At 36.0% G+C, this 21,074-nt stretch overlaps 2 protein-coding genes across 2 annotated transcripts; both read left to right on the top strand.

Moving 5' to 3' along the window:
* Positions 1–6,077: 6,077 nt before the first annotated feature.
* Positions 6,078–11,459, top strand: LOC117701692 (olfactory receptor 14J1-like). Its single transcript, XM_076706283.1, has 3 exons — positions 6,078–6,282; positions 7,127–7,212; positions 7,986–11,459. The coding sequence occupies exon 3, from the start codon at positions 8,017–8,019 to the stop codon at positions 8,977–8,979; it is 963 nt and encodes a 320-aa protein (XP_076562398.1). The 5' UTR covers positions 6,078–6,282; positions 7,127–7,212; positions 7,986–8,016; the 3' UTR covers positions 8,980–11,459.
* Positions 11,460–13,939: 2,480 nt separating this feature from the next.
* LOC117701696 (olfactory receptor 14J1-like) lies at positions 13,940–19,134 on the top strand. Its single transcript, XM_034493222.2, has 2 exons — positions 13,940–14,185; positions 17,172–19,134. Exon 2 carries the CDS (start codon positions 17,197–17,199, stop codon positions 18,166–18,168), a length of 972 nt encoding a protein of 323 aa, XP_034349113.1. The 5' UTR covers positions 13,940–14,185; positions 17,172–17,196; the 3' UTR covers positions 18,169–19,134.
* Positions 19,135–21,074: the final 1,940 nt, after the last annotated feature.

A 21,074-nucleotide genomic window follows, 5' to 3' on the forward strand; every position in this document is an offset into this window, starting at 1 on the left:
TAATTATCCTTAACAGTTTATAATAATTTAGTAAGTCTAAGATTTACTTAATAAGACTAGGACTTTATGAGCCAGGCAGTGGTGGCGCACACCTTTAATCCCAGCACTTGGGAGACAGAGGCAGGCGGATTTCTGAGTTCGAGGCCAGCCTGGTCTACAGAGTGAGTTCCAGGACAGCCAGGGCTACACAGAGAAACCCTGTCTCAAAAAAGAAAAAAAAAAAAAAAGACTATGACTTTATATTCCATATCTATTATATTTAGGCTTTAAAATAACAATTTTTAATTGAAGCTCTTCTAGTATCAAAATAAAACTTTTAATCATAGACACAGTCCATAGAGAGCATGGCAACTTTGTTGATCCTTTTATAGTGCACCATTATAGGCCATTGCAGTTTTTGTATGGCTTAGTTTATCCAAATAGCTAAAGCTTAAAAGACAAAGGAAGCTAGACAACTATTACTGTGAACATGAGTAGACCTTAGAAATTTATAAATTTTGATTATCAAACATATTTTGCTACTTTTCTAAGTTTTCTAGCAGCCTGGTGTTAACCAGTTATCAAAGACATAAGTCATTAGGCATACATCTTAAGTTACCTTTTATTAATCTAAATAGAGCCTAATAACCTCAAATTTTTATCATCATATACAGTATATTTGAAAAAGAATTGAATGGCATATACAGTATGTTGTAGCAAATATAACCTTAATTTTCTAGCATTATACATAATTCAAAATATTTGAGCCTTGTTTTTACCTTAGTATAAAAGAAGATACAGTGAGAAATGGAGAGGACTAAGAAGTTTTACAATTGTTGCTTTATGCCATGTCATCATCTTAAGATGGTGAGGTCACATAGCATGTACTGTTTAACCTTAGTAAAGATGTTTGCCAGCCACAAGACTGTTTACATCCTGATGGGATCACCAGCAAAGATGGGGGAGAGCCACATGGTTGCTATTTAAAAGCAACAATTTTCCTACTTATACAGATATTAAGATATATTATATAAAAGGCTTATAATTAAAATGATATATATTAATATATGATTATAAAAATTTACAAATTCTGAGATAAGAGTTTACAGTATAAACTTAAGAATTTTTTTGAGATTAGAGTGCAAAAAAAAAAAAAATCATAAAGAAAAGATTTCTAAGACTGGGAAGTAGAACCTCAGAGGTAAGAGACTTTTGGAAATATAGAGCAGAGCAAGTTTAAATTTAAGATATTTGAGGATCATTTTTTTGTGGCAATAGAAATTGTTAATGATTTGTGAGCATTTCAAAACCAAGTTTACCAATTTTTGGCCATTGGTTGTACTAAGATCAAGCTGTTGTAATAAAATCTGAGTCAGTGGAGGAACAGAGAAAGGGAATTGCAAAGCAGAACACTGTTGCTGTAAGTTCTAAGAGTGAGGTGTGAGCTGAAGTTTCAGGACTGCAGCCTAGAGCCAGAGATGCCCAGGAGAGAGCAGGAGCGAAGGGAGATGTCCACATGGACCAGAAGGGTTCAGAATAAACCTTTTGTTTTAAGTTTAAAGTCACATTTTGCTACAAATTATATAGATTTCAAACCATACCCAATGAGCAATTTACAAATCTTGAGATAAGAGTTTACAGCATAATCTTAGGATATTGTTTTTGGATCTAAGGCCAGAGTCACATGAGGACAAGGTGGGCTAGAGGGAAGCAGTAGTTTAAGAATCCGACTCCAGAATTTGGAATCAAATTCATAAACAAATGATCTGCATACCTTAAGAGGGTTATTTCCAGCAAGCTCTGCAGGTTGTGCTGAACACACCACAGCTGGCCTTCTCCTTTGTTTTTTCCCCTGCTCCCATCTTAACACCGTGGGGGTTGGGGGTTGGTGGGGGAAGGGCAGGGAGACCAGACAGAAACAAACAGGACTCAGTGAAGAAAAAAGAAAAGGGGAATTAGGAATTTTTATGTTCCCCTGATCATTTGGTTAGCGGCTTATCTAAGGGATATATGAAGGCCAAATTTGACTGAAAGGGGCAGATACGTTTAGAGGCTCTTAAGTTGGGCACTTGATGCAGTGGTCAGAGGTTCTCCAAGAAAAATCCCAAAGGGAAAGAAGGAGGTGGATGAAGCAGTTCCCATATGTGAGATAGAGAAGGAGCTCCAAAGCCTGAAGTCCAAGACATCCCAAAGATTTACAGAGGACCAGATAAAAAAGACCCAAGTTGGACAGTGGGTTGTCACTTCACAGTCCAAGGGCCAGGGCTAAAAAACCAAGGAGATGTGGATGCCTGGTACCAGGACTTTCCAACAAAACCAGAAGGTGAAAACATGAAGTCTCACCAAAGAGTCAGAGTGGGTACTACACCAGAGACTCAGGGAAGCGTTTACACTGACTGACATGGATCAGTCACCAATCGATGGATGACGAACCATTGTTGGAAGACTGGAGATAAGATATAGGGTCCTAGTGTAGCTCAGACCCACAAGAAGGGAGCACACAGGCACCAGGATATCCTACCGAGTCTTCAGCACCTACTTTAGGATTAGGCAGCACCTGGACCTTGACTAATCCAGGTCAAGGTACACTGCATAAATCATGCCATGCAACAGATCTAATACAAGATTATTGGAGGTGGAGGGAGCAGAGGCCACCTTGCAGTTGGGGTATGGGAAAAAGAGATACAGACAGACACACAGGGAGACAGACACACAGGGAAACAGAGACATGATGTTGAGAGGGACCTTTTAAAGTGTGTGCATGTCACATAGGAAAATATGCAACTCATAGCCACAGTGAAATTTACCACACTTGGCAGTGACAGATGATGGTGTAAGTTCCCACAGGTGAGGTAGAGAGGGAACTTCTGGTGCTAAGATGCTGAAGTGCCACTCAGGGTGGAGCACCTGATTTCCAACACAGAAGATCTATTTGATTCTGTCCACATCACAGACTTGCCAGAAGTATTTCAGAGACTGGATGTAAAAATCATTTTGAATTTTTCACCATATAAATACATCTCATATTTCTACATGAATACTTCCTACTGTTACCATTAGAAACCAATGGGAAAGACCAAAGACTTAGACTTGACTCAAATGTAGATTGAATTAATTTATTCTTACTGTTAGCAAAAGAACAATTGCCTTAGAGCCAAACATGCTGTGCTGTAAGGAGCTAAAAGAAGAATTTATAAAGATGAGAATCAAAAGTTTACATTATAATTATCTGGAATTCAGGGCTGGACAAGAAAATTGTTTTACACTCCTCAGTTCTTTTTTTGTTCCACTATATAGTAATAAAAAGACCATTTCAATCCTATAGCAATAAGCAAAGATTACAAAAGCAGAAAGCAGGAACAGCATTATTTTACTCTTATCTTACAAGCAGGACACTAAAATATCTTAGGTATTCCAGAGCAAAGATCAATGGCCCTTAAAGGATGCCTCATACCATCTTAAGTTTCCTTAGCGACCCCATGGAAGTTATGTGTAAGTATTATACACGGATGGGGACTATGGGGGAAGTGTCACTAATTGACTGGGATAGAGCAGGCAGTAACACAGTGACATCAGGTTAGGTCTGGCTATGACAATCCCACACTAGAAAGAATTTAATGTATCTAAATACAAGGTTAAGTGCATTAAAGAATGTGTAATATCAAGCAGGTAAATCAAAATAATTTAACATTGAAAACAATAAAAATTATCCTTACATATTGGCAAATATTGCAAATGGTGGCCATCAAATAGAAAGAAAAGTATAGACACATATTTAACAAGTTAAAAATATTCATATTGTTAGGTTTCAAACCCAGGACAAACAGCTGAAATGCCTGTTTAACATATCAAAGCAGATACTGGCTGCAAGTTCACTCTATATCCTTCAGGACCCTGTTCCAGTGTCCACCTAACTATTTTGGTTATGTAATCTTTTCATCTACTCTCTTTGAGGCACCTGGTACCCCTCTTGCCCCTCTCCTTTCCCCTCCCTTCTCTTCACATGGCTCAGGGTCATGTCCATTCTGGACTTTCCCAGATGTTCTTGACCTTGGCTATACTCCCCCACATGTCTATAATAAACTTTTTCCTTCACAATACCTAGAAAAAGTCATGACCTTTCCTTTTTATTTCTAGTTTTCATAGCAGAACAAATTGTTGTCATGTTGATTAGAGGTAAATGGACAATTTCCAATGATGCTATGAGCAAATAAAAGTTTTGCAACTTGAGACCAAGTATTTATTATCATTTCACCAACATACTAGACTTAGCATTCACTGACTACATGTGTGAATTCTTAAGAATAAAGAAAAAATAGAAAAATAAAATAAAGGATTGGAAAATGAAAAGAAAATTTTAGAAGAGTAGAAAGAACTTCATGATGAGTTTGCAAGTATAACTAAATAGTACACAAATAAGTAAAAGACAATCTTGCAAAAACAACCACTGGGGATGTAGTGAACCCAAATCAATGTCCTACTGAGTTGACCTTTATAAGTTTTTTTGATTACCTAACCCCCATAGTTCCTACTTTGCCTCCTATAAGACCACAAGCTTTTGAAGTCTTTTCTACTTTCTCTATTAGCTATTTCATAGTTATGAACAAATGTCCAGTAAGAAGAAACGTTTGGAATAAAGAGTTTCTTTTGGCTTAAAGTTTGAGAAGATACTTCCATCACTGGAGAAGACATGGTAGCAGGAACATGAAGCTTCTGATCATGTTGCATCAATATGGAAGAAGCAGAGAGCAAAGAAGTGTTAGAAAACATCAATGCCTGGTCCAAATGTACAACATAATGGAAAGAAACATAACCTTCCTAAAATTCCAACAACCTTCTGAACAATGCCATCACTAAGCACCAAGCATTCAGACACATGAGCCTGAGAAAGATATTTCACATGAAAAGCACATTAACTGTTAAAATGAATGTTGAGTGCTGCTCTGCCTCACGTTGGGCACCAAAAATGTCAAGAACCACTCTAGCCCACATTTGGGGGCCAAAATGTCCGGGACTGCTCTATCATTGTTGGAACACACACTGCCAAAAGCCTTGGGGGCTAAACTGTCAGGGCCTGCACTGCCCTAAGCAGCTCTGGTCTGTGGGTCGGGGTTCAGCAAGAGAGAGAATAAGGACAGACTCGAAGAATGGAGACCAGACAGAGTGTGATTCAATCCCGTTTATTCTTCAGTCTCTCTTCCTAGTCCAAGTCCCAAGTCTTGAGTTCCTAGTCCCTAGTTCCTAGTCCCTAGTGCCTCCAAGTTCCAAGTTACTTCTTCCAAGTGATAAGTGCCTAATGTCTAATAATAGTTGCCTGTCTCAAGTCTTTAATTCCAAGTTCTTCCTCTAAGTGCCAAATACTTAATAATCATTTCTTCTGTCTGCCTCTCACCTTTTATATGTCTCACTTCTAAGCCATGCCTTTAAGTCATGCCTTTAAGTCATGCCCTTAGGTCTTGTCTCTAAATCTGATCTCTAAGTCATGCCTCACACACCTTTAAGTCTCACACACCCAAGGGAAAATCCTGGGTATCTAAAACAAGATGTTATCAGAGTGTGCTCAGCTGTTGTAGGTTATTGTAATCAAGTCTCTTGTCAGGGTATATGGCTCAAGATGGCTGCAAGGATGATAGCCGCCTTCTGTCAGCTCCCCACAAATGAAGACTTGAAATGAATCACCTTTACAGTGATTTTAGAAAAGACATGGTGTTTGGAGAAAGCTTGGAGCTCATGTAATGCTAACATGGTTTGATGCTAAGAATTCTTGTAATTGAGAATTCATATATACAAATATCTACTAAATATTTGCCTATTTAAGTGAAGCTTATACAAATGTGCATGCATTTATCAATGGCAAATTAAATTGAAATTAAAAATAAAGGGGAAAAGGTTCTTTTCATATATAACTCCACAAACATAAACTTCAGAAAGCAGATTTTTAAAACTATTTATTTCCTTTACCTGTTGTATTTGGATTACAACATTCAGTTAAATCAAGAGAATAATTAAGGAGTCTCCACTGGGTGAGTCCCTGAGGAAGAGCTCCTCAAAATTCCACACTCTGAACTCACAGTGTTTTCCTGAGAGCTAGCCTAGAGGAACAGCATGTCCCCTGGTGCCTGGACGGCTTCAAGTACCATGAACCTAATGAGAGGTTAAAGCATCCTTTGCTTCATATCATTTTTGTGTGAAAGGTCCTTAGCCTTCTTCTTATAAGAAAATCTCACGGGTTGATTCTAGAACAAAGATGCTCTGTCTCTAATATACAATGAAATTTGTTCCTACCAACTAAGATCAGCATCGGTGAGTTAAACTTCTCCAAATTCTATAAGATGCACCTAAGATTTAAGCAGCATGAGCAAGCATCCATATCAGGTATCAAAGGTGTGGCTTCTAATAAAACTTACAACAGCCTTCCTAAAAGAATAGTTTAGGAATAAATGTAAGAAAGTTGTCAGTCACTTCAGTGAGAACATGCAGGCGGCTGTGTACTAAGTTCTTCATTTTCCTATTTGCACAGGAATAAAGTTCTTTCTACCTTTTCTGCTTTCAAAGCCAATGTCGTCCTCTCTCTCTCTCCCTTTCTCTCTCTCTCTCTCTCTCTCTCTCTCTCTCTCTCACTTTGAATAGGCTGAAAAATACATGCAGTGAGTTAATCTATGAAAGTCACATGAATTATAGTCACTTCAATGTGCATGATCTGGGCTACCATGAATAAGCACTTCTTGGACTGCCTGTTAAGTTCAGAAGAATTTTAAACCAGGGAAATAACTGTCTTAAAATTATCAAATATTTTGTCAAGCAAAGTAGATGGTGTCCTAGAGGAAGAATTTCAAATACCAAACATCAAAATTCATTTTGAAATTGAAATTTCAAATATCAAAATATGATTTAGAAAAAATGAAACAGCATAGCCTTACAATATGATTGGTTCTTTGCGAGTAATCTAAGAAATCGTCATTATTAGACCCAGGTTGTTGAGAGGGTTTGATAAGTAATAATGAGTGAAGAGATAGAAGGTCAGTCAGAAAATATCTTGGGGAAGATAATGTTTGGTATACCAAGATTTTTGGATATCACTTGTAAAAATGAAATTATCAGAAAATGAAGTGTGAAATTAAGAAAGTCATGGTGATTTGTTTCACAGCTCAGCCCAGCATAACTGGAACTGCATAAAGTTGAAGAATGAAACTGCCAAAGATGAAAGAGTCATGTACAACAATGTAACAAGAGGTAATAACTAAAGAAACAATTAGTTGCTTGAATGAAATGTAAAGATGAAAGAGATGTGACAAACAGAGACATGCAGTGGGAGACAGCTAACCATGAATATGAGAATCCGAAGCAAAGAAGCAAGAATAAGGAGACTATAAGAGAATGCTGAGGATGGAACAAGGGCTTTTGTCTAAGATGGATGAGATGTAATATCTATATATTTAATACAGAGAGAGAGAGAGAGAGAGAGAGTATCATACTGTAACAAAGCAGTCACTGAGATTGAATACAAATGGCTAAAGAGTAGACACTGGCTTTGAAAGCAGAAAAGGTAGAAAGAATTTTATTCCTGTGCAGATAGGAAAATGTAAAACTTAGTGCACAGCTGCCTGCATGTTCTCACTGAAGTGACTGACAACTCTCTTACATTTATTCCGGGTTGTTTCTAATTATTTATAGTGTTTACCTGTAACTGAGTTTTCTATAGTCATCAGAGGAGGCTGCAATATATTACTATTTGTAATGTTCCATGCTAATGTTCCATGTATAAAGGATACTACATGACCTCATTCCCACCGGCTTTATTGAAGTAAAGCAAATTCAGTCATTCAGTTTTTCTAATATTGACAAGTCAGGCTCTATTCTAGAAAATTCTTATGACTTGTTGATTACATTTAAAATTTCTAGTTCCAGCAAATTGCTAAATATTTGTTAGAACTGAATGTTAACTAATCTCAGGGATGACAAGTTCTTCTTGCTATCAGTATTTTCTTCTAACTTTTCTTAAATAGAGTTAAACTTTGAGTCTCAAGAGTGACCATAATGAATGTGAGCTTCAAGACTGGATTCCTCCTCATAGGGTTCTCTGATAAGCGTAACCTTCAGATTTTACATGCAGTGCTCTTTTTGATCACATACCTGTTGGCCATCACGGGCAATCTGCTCATTATCACCATCATCACCTTGGATCAACGTCTACATTCCCCCATGTACTACTTCTTGAAGCACCTCTCTCTTTTGGACCTCTGCTTCATCTCTGTTACTGTTCCTCAGTCCATTGCAAACTCATTCATGGACAATGGTTTCATTTCTCTTGGTCAGTGTATGCTTCAGGTTTTCTTCTTTATAGCTCTTGCCTCATCAGAAGTAGCTATTCTCACAGTGATGTCTTATGACCGGTATGTTGCCATCTGTCGGCCACTACAGTATGAGACAATTATGGGTCCTTATGCCTGTAAGTGTGCAGTGATAGCTGTATGGATGGCTGGAGGACTATCTGGGCTCATACACACAGGTGTTAATTTCTCAATTCCTCTTTGTGGGAAGAAAATTATTCACCAGTTCTTCTGTGACATTCCCCAAATGCTAAAACTAGCTTGTTCTTATGAATTCATTAATGAGATTGCAGTGGCTGCATTTACAACAGCCACAGCCTTTGTCTGTTTGATTGCCATAGTGTTCTCCTATATTCAGATCTTCTCAACTGTAATGAGAATTCCATCAGCTGATAGTCGGACAAAGGTGTTCTCCACCTGTCTACCACATTTGTTTGTAGTCATGTTCTTCCTCTCGGCTGCAGGCTTTGAATTTCTAAGACCTCCTTCAGATTCCCTGTCAGCAATGGACATCTTATTCTCCATATTCTACACTGTGATACCTCCAACACTCAATCCACTCATCTACAGCTTGAGAAATGAGGCCATGAAAGCAGCTCTGAAGAAAGTGTTGTCAAGAGAAGAATTTTCTCGGAGAATGGTATATGTAAAAGCTATATTCAATTTCTAAAGAGACAACAAACTGTGAGGCATTGCAACTATGTCCTAGATTAGAGAAGGGATGAATTAAATTTCTTTTAAGATTCTGTTTCAATGTTTCTCTTCGTTATGTCCTTCTCAGAGACAGTTGTATGAAATGAAAGATAAGTACTGGTAAGGATATGCATGGGCTCCCTTCTTTCTCCAATCCCAATATTATTTCAGATCATTTTTTTAAGGATGCACAGGAATTAAGAGAGAAAGTAGAGTTAGTTGCGACAAGATCTAATACCAATTTAAAGTTAATTTTAATAAATACATTTCAAACTGCCATTAGGTAAACTGATTTTGTCTGTGTGATACTAGATCCCTTATTGCTGTATAAAATTCCCTATAGGCTGTCAAGTTTCCTGCTATTCTTACATAGGTTTTCTTGCTCATAAAGAGTATACTATGTCCATAACTTATTCAGTCCCTTGCAAAATTCACGTTTCCTATATACTCTTTTCCTAATCCAAGTGAACCAGTTTCTAGTTTTACTACATTTTACCTTTTCACTAATGATGGAACAAAGCTATTTTTTTCAAATAAAAATTGGTAAAATTATGAATCACAATATTGTTTATTGATAATTTGCATTTACCTATATGTCTCACAGTGTAAATGCTTTGTTCCCAAGTATAATTTGTGTGTGTGGATATGATTATAAAATTTGGGACACATGATTACAGCTCACTAACGAAGTAGGTCCCAAGAATCTGCTTTTCCATCACTGAAAATGCTCAAGTTAAATCTTACCCTATCTGATACAAAGAGAGACTCCAGTTAGATCCTTACAGACAGGCAAAACACAACTGTGATGAGTTCTGTGTGCTGAGCACAAACTTGTGAGTGCATTAGCTTAAGTGTTGAGAAGCTAATGGTGTTGCTCACTTGGGTTACTAACCTGCTTTTTTTTTCCAAAAGACTCATTATTTACAAAGTTAAAATATAAATGACCTTTCATCAACAGTGTTCAAATGAATCAAAATACATACTCTAATGACATTGGGAATGAGCAGTGTCAGAACAATAGATTTTTTTAGATCATTCTCTTGACTATATGCAATGTTTAATTTACTTTTTATTTTGAATATTAACATCATTTTAAACATGATTTAATGATCATCTGGATCTACAAATGCATTTGTCCATGTGTATAAGTAATTCCTTGGCTTTCATGCCTCATCCTCTTTTCTACATGAGTTCAATACTGTGCAGCATCTTCCTGAGTACTGTTTTATCCACTATATTTCTCTAATACAGGAAATCATCCATGAATTATATTACTATTAATAAAATTTAATAATTTATGCATTTTATTTTCTCTCAGAGAGAATTTTAAGAGGTCTAAAGAAAACAGTGACATAAAATGAAGATAAATAACATTGTAGGCTTCTCTGCGTGTGCCTCTGTGATAATTTGTAATTAGATTTAAGGGAAAATGTTCTTTAATCCTTAGCATCTTTGCATATCATTAGATTGAAATGTTGTTGAAGGGTGAGCCCACTGAACTCTAATCAGAAACTATTTGTCAGTTCATGGAAAGAAAATATGTAATACTAATTGCCCTATTAACTACCAGAGAATCGGCTATAACAGAGCATTAGTAGCTTCTACATTTCACTCTTTTCTCAGTTTTCAACTCACATTTTTAATCTAAGGGTTTTTTTTTTCTCACCACAGTTAATGATTCCTCTGGCCACTTAATTGTTCATGTAATTTAATGCTAGCTTCTCTCAACCCACAACCAAACAGTCAGTAATTAGTAATTGCATCTTCACCACTATCATGGCATGGTAGATAAACATTTTCTCAGACTAGTGCACTGGATAAACAATCCCAACCAATTTTCTGTTTTGAATGCAGTAGAGATTCCTTTCAATTTGAATTTTATCAACTGTATTGTAATGACATTTATACACACACACACACACACACACACACACACACACACACATATGAATGGCATGCATGTAAAGTGTACACAGACTGAGCACTGAATGCAACCATTTAAATCAACAACCTCAATCAAAACAATCACAGAACCAAACTAGGATCCATGTTCATCAGGGAATCTTCTTTTCTGCTCCAGCCTTCTAACCTCAGGGACCACCAAATCACCTTTATCATTACACAGTTGTTTCTCTTTCTGGGTTTGTATCATTCACTTTTCAGCAGGAAGGTGTTTAACTGAGTGTGCTATTCTGAGGCTAAACTACATAGTTCACTTCTATCTGAATTGTGTTCTATTACATAGACATAGAGCATCTACTTTGCAGTAGTATGATTTGTTATGTCTTTTACTCATGGGATATCTTGTTCATGATTTTGTTGGCTGGCAAACAACTGCATTGACTTCAGTATAAGATCATTCTAAATAAAGCTTTTATGAATGTTTATATAGCATTTTAAGGTCATGTTTTTATTTGTTTTTTGTTGTTTTGATTAAAGGTGTGCATTGAAATTTTATACTTGTATAGTGTCTCTGATTACTCCCATGCGCTCTAATCTGCCTCTTACCCTTGCTATCCTTCTTTCTCCCCTCTTCTCTACAGATTCTTTTCCTACATTTCCACATAATGTTTCTCATTTTCCTTTGTGACTTTTTTTTTGACCAGGATGTGTGGCCAGAGATTTGGAATGACCCACAGAATAGTGATGAGTTTTCCATTTGGTACACAACTGAAGGCAATGACCATACAGTCCCCAGAATTCATCAAGTGCAAATAGTTAAACAAGAGCAAACAGGGAACACGTGAGCCTCTCCCCAGTGCATGATTGACAGGCCCAGTTTTGTTTAAGCCCAATTCAGCTTTCCATTTACAGTGGACTGTAAGAGGTGTGGGAGCTCATAAATCTTTTCTACTTCCATGTTGACTAGCTTAAGTTTATGTAGGTATTCTGGAGTCAATCATAGTTCTTGTGAATTTATTAGTACAGCAGTCCTGACATGTTCTGAAGACACTATTTTTCTGGTTCTCCAAGACTCTTACAGTCTTTCCATGCCCTCTTCAGTGATGGTCCCTGAGCCATAGAGATCAATAATATAACTCCATGGATGGCTTATTCTTCGTACTTTGACACATTGTGAGTTTATATTAGCCACTATTTTGCTGCCTAATGAAACTTCCCACATAAGGTTTGATTTCATAGTTTAATCTCTCAACTTGACACATATGCTTTCTGTTGTCACTATAAATCTTATAAACACGAGCAACCAGGACAGGAAATGCTTTATTTCATCTATAGTCCACAATCCATAATTGAGGGAAATTAGTGAAGGAGCTCAAGGCAGGAACTTGGAAGCAGAAACTGAAGCATAAGTCATGAAGAAGTGATGTTTACTGGCTTGCTCTCCAGAGCTTGTTCAGCTTGCTTTCTTCTACAACCCAGAAACACTTGTCCAGGAGTGGCCCCACCCACAGAGCACTGTGCAATTCCACATCAATCATTAATCAAGAACATGCATCCACAGACTTGCTTACAGGCCAGCATAATGGAAGCATTTTCTCAATTGCATTTTCCTCTTTCCAGATGATACTAGCTTGTGTTGAACTGACAAAATTTAACCAGCACAGCACTCAGGAAAAAGAAATCTCTATTATCTTTTTTTCAGAGTTCATCTACTGTGAAAAACAATGATGCCTAAAATCATACAGTATACCATAAGAGAAGGGTAGACTCTTTCCGTGATTGTGTTTACAGAGTTCTTTCTGTTCAGCTAGCACATGGAGCAACATGAAATAAAAATGAGAATGTTCAGTAGAATATTTTTCATTTAATTTTTATAGTTATTCTAGATTTTCAGAAGTTGCAAATTAGTACAGATCTACACCATGCCTCATTATCTTATAGCTCTACCTTATATTACTACAATGTAATACCAAGTCATAGATTATAGTCTTTTCTTAAATGTATGAAGCAATACAGCTGCTACCTCAGTTGAGACATAACTATTTTATCACCACAGGATTTACCCTCTACATAGTTACATTCATCTTCATTCCCCACCACATTTCAATCCTTAACAATCAAAGATATTTTCTCCATCTTCAATATTGTTATTTCAGAAATTGTATATACATAGAGTCATACATCATGTGAACTTCTGAGGTTGACTTTTTGTCGGTTATCACTGTTCACATTTGTATACATAAACCTTTCCCTTCCTGTTCTTGAGTGGTATGCTGTAATAAAGATGCACTAAACGTACTTAACATTTCACCCATTAAATAATATTAGATTATTTTCAGCTTGAGGTTGTTAAAAACAATCAGAACTGAATATTTGTGCACTAGTGACTTAATTTTCATGGCTGAAATATATACAGATGCAATCTTTTAAATAACAGTTGTGTGTTTGGCTTTCAAACAGAAATTATGTAAGGTCTCTCTGAGTCTGGCCTGGAAATAGGTGTTTCACTTCTACCTACATTTGTCTAGATGTAGCCCTGTTGACAGGTGGGATAGGACATGTGCTCTATTAATACAAAGAAGAAAGGGAGATAGGGGTTGATGAGTACACAGCAGTATTGACTTCCATATTGCAAGCCTTTTACTCAATTTCATAAAACTTGTTTTTTACTATAATTAACTATTATCAATTTTATATTGGTAGCCTTTGTAGTACGAAATATTTTATGTGCCTAGCCCTTTAAATGATCCTATGCTTTAGAATGTCAGTTGGCTTTTGGACTTCTGGGAACAGGGTAACAATATAAAAGCAGAGAGAGAGAGAGAGGAGAGAGAGAGAGAGAGAGAGAGAGAGAGAGAGAGAGAGAGAGAGAGAGAGAGAGAAAGAAAGAAGTGGGACTGAGGAATAGGCAGGAGTAGGGTCCAGGAAACAGAAGAGTAGTGTCAGAGAAAACAGTTGATGCAGGAAAAAAGAAGCATGAGTAGTGTAGAAAAGAAAAGAGATTGAGCAGAGTGAAAATAGAGTCAGTTTTTTAGCGAATTGGGCTAGCAGACTGAGAGAGAAGACAGTTGCTGACAATTGAACTAGGAAAAGCTGAGCTGAGTCAGAGAAGATATTGATAGGAGAGAGATTAAACAAACAAACAAACAAAAAACAAAGCAAAACAAAACACCCACAAAGTAACCAAAAGAAAGAAATTAAAAAGAAACATAAAGCTTCATACATAAAGCTACGAGCCTGAATAAGGATTTGTTTGGAAGCACTGGAGAAATTATTTTAAGGTAATGTTCTCTGAATTAATGTTTCTTTCTCTTACATGGCTATATTACTAGCTGAAATTGCTCTGGGGTATGGTATATATTGCTGTAGGACACTGCAATCTTACAAACTTCATTTCTTTGGGTAAAGAGTACAGAATTTATAATATATTTGTAACTTCAAACTGTCTTCACATTGAACTATATCAGTTTCCATGATTTGTCTATTAGGTAAGGAGCATATGTTCAAAATCATCTCACAGTGCCTCCAGAATAGGATAAACCTTCAAAATCTAAAGAAAAACACTGAGAATCCACACGCATGTCTCAAATTTTATATTTAAAAATGACTATGACCATTGATATCTAGCTTCATTTAAAAAAAAAAAAATAAAAAGGTTAAATTTTTCTGTTACCCTTCCAGAAATATGTGATTTAACTAAAAGTGGATTACTATGAGATATTCATACCACCAGCAACACTAAGGAGCCTGGTAAGCATACAGACATCTGGGTGTCACTGTGACCTTGTGAACAAGAATTGCTAAATGTTGAGGCTCTGTAGACCAGGCTGGCCTCAAACTCAGAAATCTGTCTGCCTCTGCCTCCCAAGTGTTGGGATTAAAGGTGTGCGCCACCACTGCCTGGCCTGCCTCTAGGGTTGAAACCTTTTCCCCAGTAGATTCCTTATATCTGCTACTTTAGGAACCACTAAGTTGGCAATAAAAACCCAGTCTCACCAAATCCCCTGCTCATTGTGTGGACCATTTCAATGGATCCAAATTCCAAGTGACAAAGGAAAATAAAACAAATGAGTCACATGTATCATTCAATTGGCTCCTATTTTTAAAACTCCACCCCTGGAAGAGAAAACATTAAATAAATAAATAAATAAATAAATAAATAAATAAATAAATAAAACAAATCTGGTCTTTAACAGCATATTTTAAATTCAATGGTGTGGAAAAGAAACATCAGAGGTAGGGAGCAGTTTTTCATAGATATCTATACACCAAGAAACCCTGAGGTGAGTTTTCCAACATTATAGGATGAATGCAAGGAAGTTATTCTATAAATCCTTACAGTACATTAACTTTACATTTAAATGAAGGTTGAAACAGCAAGGGTATAATTCAGTCAAGAAAGGAAGCTCACCTTACTAAAACGAGTAAATTAATAAAAACCACAATATGTGATCCATGTAAAAGTTTTAAAATAATACGGAATAAACCATAAAACAGGAAAAGTTAATATGTAATGTGTTTATGTAACTCAGGAACCAGGAAAACTATTTTTAAAGTAGTTATCTATCAGAGGTAAGCAGTAGAGATAAGTTTTCAGTGTTACATGTTCTAAAACAAAACAAAACAACAACAACAAAAAATAACTGTTTTCCCCCAAAATCATTCATGCCTTTTCTTGATAGATATATTATTGGGTAAAAAAAAAAAAAAATTGTATTCATCTAAAAAGCCACTGTTTAAATCTCACATCTCAGTTCTGTTATATAAAACATTGAGACTTAAGTTCTTCCTGTTTATAAAGTGGATCTTAAAATATTTAGCTTAACAAAAATGAAACTACTTGTATAGATCAAATAAAAAATTTACTAAAAATTACAAGAATTTCTGCCTTGTAAAACTCAGTGCTGAATTAATTAACTGTTTAGACTCTCAGTCTCTCTTCAACTCCTTGTACAGTTTGACAAAAATGAAAATAAAAATAACAATAATTCTGCTAATATTTTACCAGTTACAACAGAGCAGAAATGAGAAATATAGAAAATGCTAGAGGCAACCTTACAGTATTTAGTTTTTCTGACTTTGTATTGTATGGTTTGTGGCTTTGATGAAAACCATTTAATCTGATGGTACTCAAAATAGATTAAATTTTTGATTCATTTTTATGAATTGAAAGCCACAAACTTTTCCAGTGTGGCAGCTAAGTATGTTTTAAAACTTTAATTTACTGATGTTTTATTACAATCTTAAAACAGGTCTTTATTAGGGAAAACTGTAGAAATGGAATACTCAGACACTGAGTTTATTCTACAAAGGAGTTTGAGAAAGGCAGCCTTAGTCTGTACTATTTCGAAGAGGTAGGCATTAGATGGCTATTCCTCTGAGCTTAAAACAGGGGGGGAACTGTTTTAATCTCAAGATTCAGAGTTCTCACAAAAACCAATATTACAAGATGATTTACTCAGACACAAGCACGAATATGCACGGACCCCCCCTCCCCCCCCCCCACACACACATACACACAATTGAAAAGCAGATTCTTTGGGGTTTGTTTTTGTTTGTTTGTTTGTTTGTTTGTTTGTTTGTTGATACCAACTATGCACCAGGCCATCAAGTTAGACACCAAATTGGAAAATGACTCATATTTTCTTTACAAAAATAAGTTTTGTTGCATACTTTTTAAAAGTCCCTTTAAAAATAGAAATAAGGTGAGAGTGCTTGCTGAGAACTTGAAGGCTCTGGGCTTGGTTATACACTTAAAAAATAGAAAAACAGTAGGGTGTTCCATCTTATTAGGCTCTTAGTACTACTTCTATGGTAATGAGCACATTGCTTGACAAAAAGAAAATGTGTATCACCTGTCTATCTGCAACAATACAGAGGTACAGAAAAAGTAAGTACAGAAAACTTTAACCAATATCTCATAATTGTATTTCTTTTGTGACTAGTCATAGGTTTCCCTGGTAGAAATTAAAATGTTTTTAGAGAAAGCAAAACAATATTCAATGACAATAAAGGTGAGTTGTTGACACCTGTACTCACCTCTAACTACTGCTTAAGTATCAAAAGGTCTAAACTTCATCACAGAAGAACTATTTTACCCTGCAGATTCTCACCATTGAAGGTATATTTATCAAATTTTCAGGCTTGATAAACTGCATCTTCTTAAACATTAGCCACTGGGATAGAGAAAACAGAACATTTAGGTATAAATTCTGATATTATATATATTATATAAAATTGCATTTCATAAACATTTTTATTTTCTAGCTGTTACCACAAATGTATTCCAAAAATGACTACAAGAAATATAACCATAATGAGTGGATTTCTCCTCATGGGGTTCTCTGACAACCACGAGCTGCAGATCTTGCAGGCTTTGCTCTTTTTGGTGACATACCTATTGGGCTCAGCAGGGAACTTCATCATTATCACCATCACAACACTGGACCCACAGCTCCAGTCTCCAATGTATTACTTTCTGAAGCACCTTTCCATTCTGGACTTCTCATCCCTCTCTGTCACAGTTCCCCAGTATATGGAGAGTTCCCTGGCAGGAAGTGGATACATTTCATATAGCCAGTGTATGCTGCAGGTTTTTTTCTTCCCAGCTTTGGCCTGGAGTGAGATGGCCATTCTCACAGTGATGTCATATGACCGCTATGTGGCCATCTGCCTTCCACTCCACTATGAGGTCATCATGAGTCCCAGAAAGTGCACTTGGGCTGTAGCAGGTGTGTGGCTAAGTGGAGGCATCTCAGGAACATTATACACAGCAAGTACTGTCTCTATCAAATTCTGTGGGGACAAAATAGTTCACCAATTCTTCTGTGATGTCCCCCAGCTGCTCAAGATCTCCTGTTCTAACGATTACTTTGGAGTACTGAAAGTGTCTACTTTCATGTCTGTAATGGCCTTTGCCTGCTTCATGGGGATTGCCTTCTCCTATGGCCAGATATTTTCTACAGTTCTCAGGATGCTCTCTGCTGAAGGCCGATCTAAGGTCTTCTCCACCTGCCTGCCCCATCTTTTTGTTGTTTCATGTTTTCTCTCAACAGGGGTTGGTGCCTATCTAAAGCCAACCTCAGGCTCACCAACTGCTTTGGACCTCCTGCTCTCTATCTTTTACACAATACTACCCCCAATCCTCAACCCTGTTATCTATAGTCTGAGAAATGAGTCCTTGAAGGGAGCTATAAAGAAGTTACTTTTAAGTGAAGAATTCATTGGGAAAAATTATTTTTCTTCTGTCTTTAGTGCCTGCTAACACTGGACACAAAGAAAGTTTTTAATATATTAAATATGTTAGATATGTAATGTTAAGAATAACACAATATTTTCTAGAAAATATATATTATAAACCTATTGTATAGCAAGTTTTGGTATGATTATTTGAACCTATTTTATTAAATTTACTTAGGTAAATTTACTTATACTTTTTTCAAGTTAGTGAAAAATATATGATTATAATCTAGTAATATAGACCCAATTCTTCCTAACTCTTCCAGTCCATTGCCACATGGTACACATGTGAACTTACCATCAATCCTAACATGGGTTTTGCAAACATGTTTATGGGAATATCATAATAATAATAAGCATGAAGGGTAATCACAGTCATTTGTTACTCAGTTCACCAAATGGATCATAATTATAATATTTATCACTTATTTCAAAGGTTCATGTTTCTATATTTTCATATACAAATTTTAAGGAACATGTTTAGCATGTTTAGCATGAACAACTATGCCATTTCTATGCATATCTATATAAAGTGATCATTATAGTTCTCTTGGGTGCCAAGTATTCAATGTAATTAATATACAAATAAGCCTCAGTTGTTTAACTTGTATCATTTACTATTAATTTTCATTTACTAATAAGTCATTTTATAACATAATCCAAATACTCAGAGGTAGAAGCAGGAGGACCTCTGTGATGTGTTTAGGCCAGCATGGTCTATATAGTAAAGAAGATAACTGCTAAAAAGTCCTAAAAACTTTCTTGCTCATTCTAAGGGTTAAAAGCCTCTGGCTTAGGCAATTAACACCTGTAGCCTAACAGAGATGAATTAAGTAATGCAGCCTTTGTTCTATCTCCTCAGAAATTGCTGGGCTCTAACTTTCAGCCTGCTAACTGAAGTCCCAAGGAAGAAAAAGGGACACTTTGAAAAGTGAACTTACCACGCATTTCTAAGTTGTAAAAAAGGTTCCTATGAAAGCTCTCTAAGAAACAAGGGAAAAAGCACAATGAATCATGATGATGATGATGATGATGATGATGATGATGATGATGATGATGATGATGATCTCTTTGTCTTCAACACTTATACATCTTTCAGAATACATGATCACATAGTAAAAAGTTCATCACAAGTTTACACATGAATTAAAATCATAAATCGAATAAGGAGTTTACAACAGAGAATGTTTACATGCATATCCATTAGTAATTATCTGGCTAAACATTCATCACCTGTTACATATCTACAAATTCATGGAGCGTTAAACCCCATAACTAAGTTATTAGTGAAGTTCTGTATAGATAAACCCAGCACCTATAATAAATCATAATTCCCTTTTGATGAATGTAATGGGAATGGCATAAGAATCATACACATATAAACATTTGTATGTGTGTGGGTGTTTCAGAGAGAGAAAGAGACAGACAGACAGACAGATGCAGAGAGAGAAACAAAGGGAAGTGGGGTATCTAATAAATAGAGTTTGACCCATCCTAAGGTAGGTTAGAGATTTCTAGAAAAAGAAATCTTTTTGTAGTAAAATAATGGTCAAAGGTACCAGAAGCTGAAAATACAAGTTTTTTTTAATCTCAATAGGAAAGTATCAAAATACTTTGAGATAATATGGTAAAGTTAAGAGAGTTGTGGATGAGATCATAGAACTTATGTGTAACTCAAGGTGAATGACACAGACCATGCAGAAATGACCATTATTATGCTCTGACAGATCAGATCAGACCAGGCAAAGAAATTGAGTGTAAATGCCATATACCTAACTGTAGTTTTCTAAGGCAGAAAGATGCAAAACAGATAAGACTCTTTAAATCAACAAGAATCCTAGCAAATTGAGGCAGAAAAATTGTGAAAGTCCTCCTACACTTAATAATTAGAAGTAGAGAAATGCACTTAAATAAGATAAAGCTGACTTAGCACCTATTTTCTCAGTTGTCCACCTCAGAGAACTGGTAGCTCTGTTTCTATCCAGTGTGAACTTTCCTCTGGTCTTGTAGAAGGAAGGCTTACTTGACTGAAAACAAAGTCATTGACTCTGTAACTGAATATGTTAGTTTTGTCTTTTGACATGAAGAATGAACATTCACAAAGAAGTCTATGATTAATATGTTAAAAATAAGAAACCAAAAAATAATACAAATATAATAAAAGTATTTAAAGAAAGCTGCAGTAAACACTATTACTGAAGATAGATATAGATAATTATGAAAAATGTAGAGTATTAAATCTAAATTAGCCTTTTAAATATGATAGTATAGTTAGAGTAGAAGAATACAAAAAATGTTTTTATAACATTGTTAAATAAATAGATAACAATTGTCATATTTTAATTATAAAATTGTATGGATAGAGAGAAACAATTACATGTATAATTGTAGTATCTAATTCATATCATATTTTTATGTCACTTCTCTTACTTTCTCAAAATATCATATTACTAGGGACTGAATGTTGTTTTGTTTGTAAAACATTTACAATTCTGAGTCTCTGCACCTGAATTATGAAATTATGAATTATGAAACTGACTTTTATCCTAGAAGTTGTAAAATAATTTCATATTTATAAATGTAACTATAGTTATAGATAAGTAGTGTATCTTTGAAAGTATACACATGTTATTTTAAGACAGGGTAATACGACACAAGGGATCACACCTCTAAAGTGCTCAGTAGATGTGGGATCAATCCAGCTCTACCATAAACTCATTGACCCTTGGGTCTGGACATCCATCTGTGCCCATGGCAGATTAATGTGCTTAATCCTGGACCCCACAGCTTGCCTGTCTCCCCAAAGGTCTGTCTTATCCACTGACACAGAGCACCATCACCCTTCTGGTCTGTACCTCCACCTGCAGCCATGTCTTATCAGATTACCTACTCCTCAACTTCACACCCTATGTGTATCCCAGGAGGTCTGTC

The sequence above is a fragment of the Arvicanthis niloticus genome, unplaced genomic scaffold (assembly GCF_011762505.2).
Source record: "Arvicanthis niloticus isolate mArvNil1 unplaced genomic scaffold, mArvNil1.pat.X pat_scaffold_192_arrow_ctg1, whole genome shotgun sequence".
Classification (NCBI taxonomy): Eukaryota; Metazoa; Chordata; class Mammalia; order Rodentia; family Muridae; genus Arvicanthis; species Arvicanthis niloticus.

Excerpts from the sequence above, each read along its gene's own strand:
- LOC117701696 (XM_034493222.2), top strand. The coding sequence starts at position 17,197 with ATGACTACAAGAAATATAACCATAATGAGTGGATTTCTCCTCATGGGG.
- LOC117701692 (XM_076706283.1), top strand. The coding sequence starts at position 8,017 with ATGAATGTGAGCTTCAAGACTGGATTCCTCCTCATAGGGTTCTCTGAT.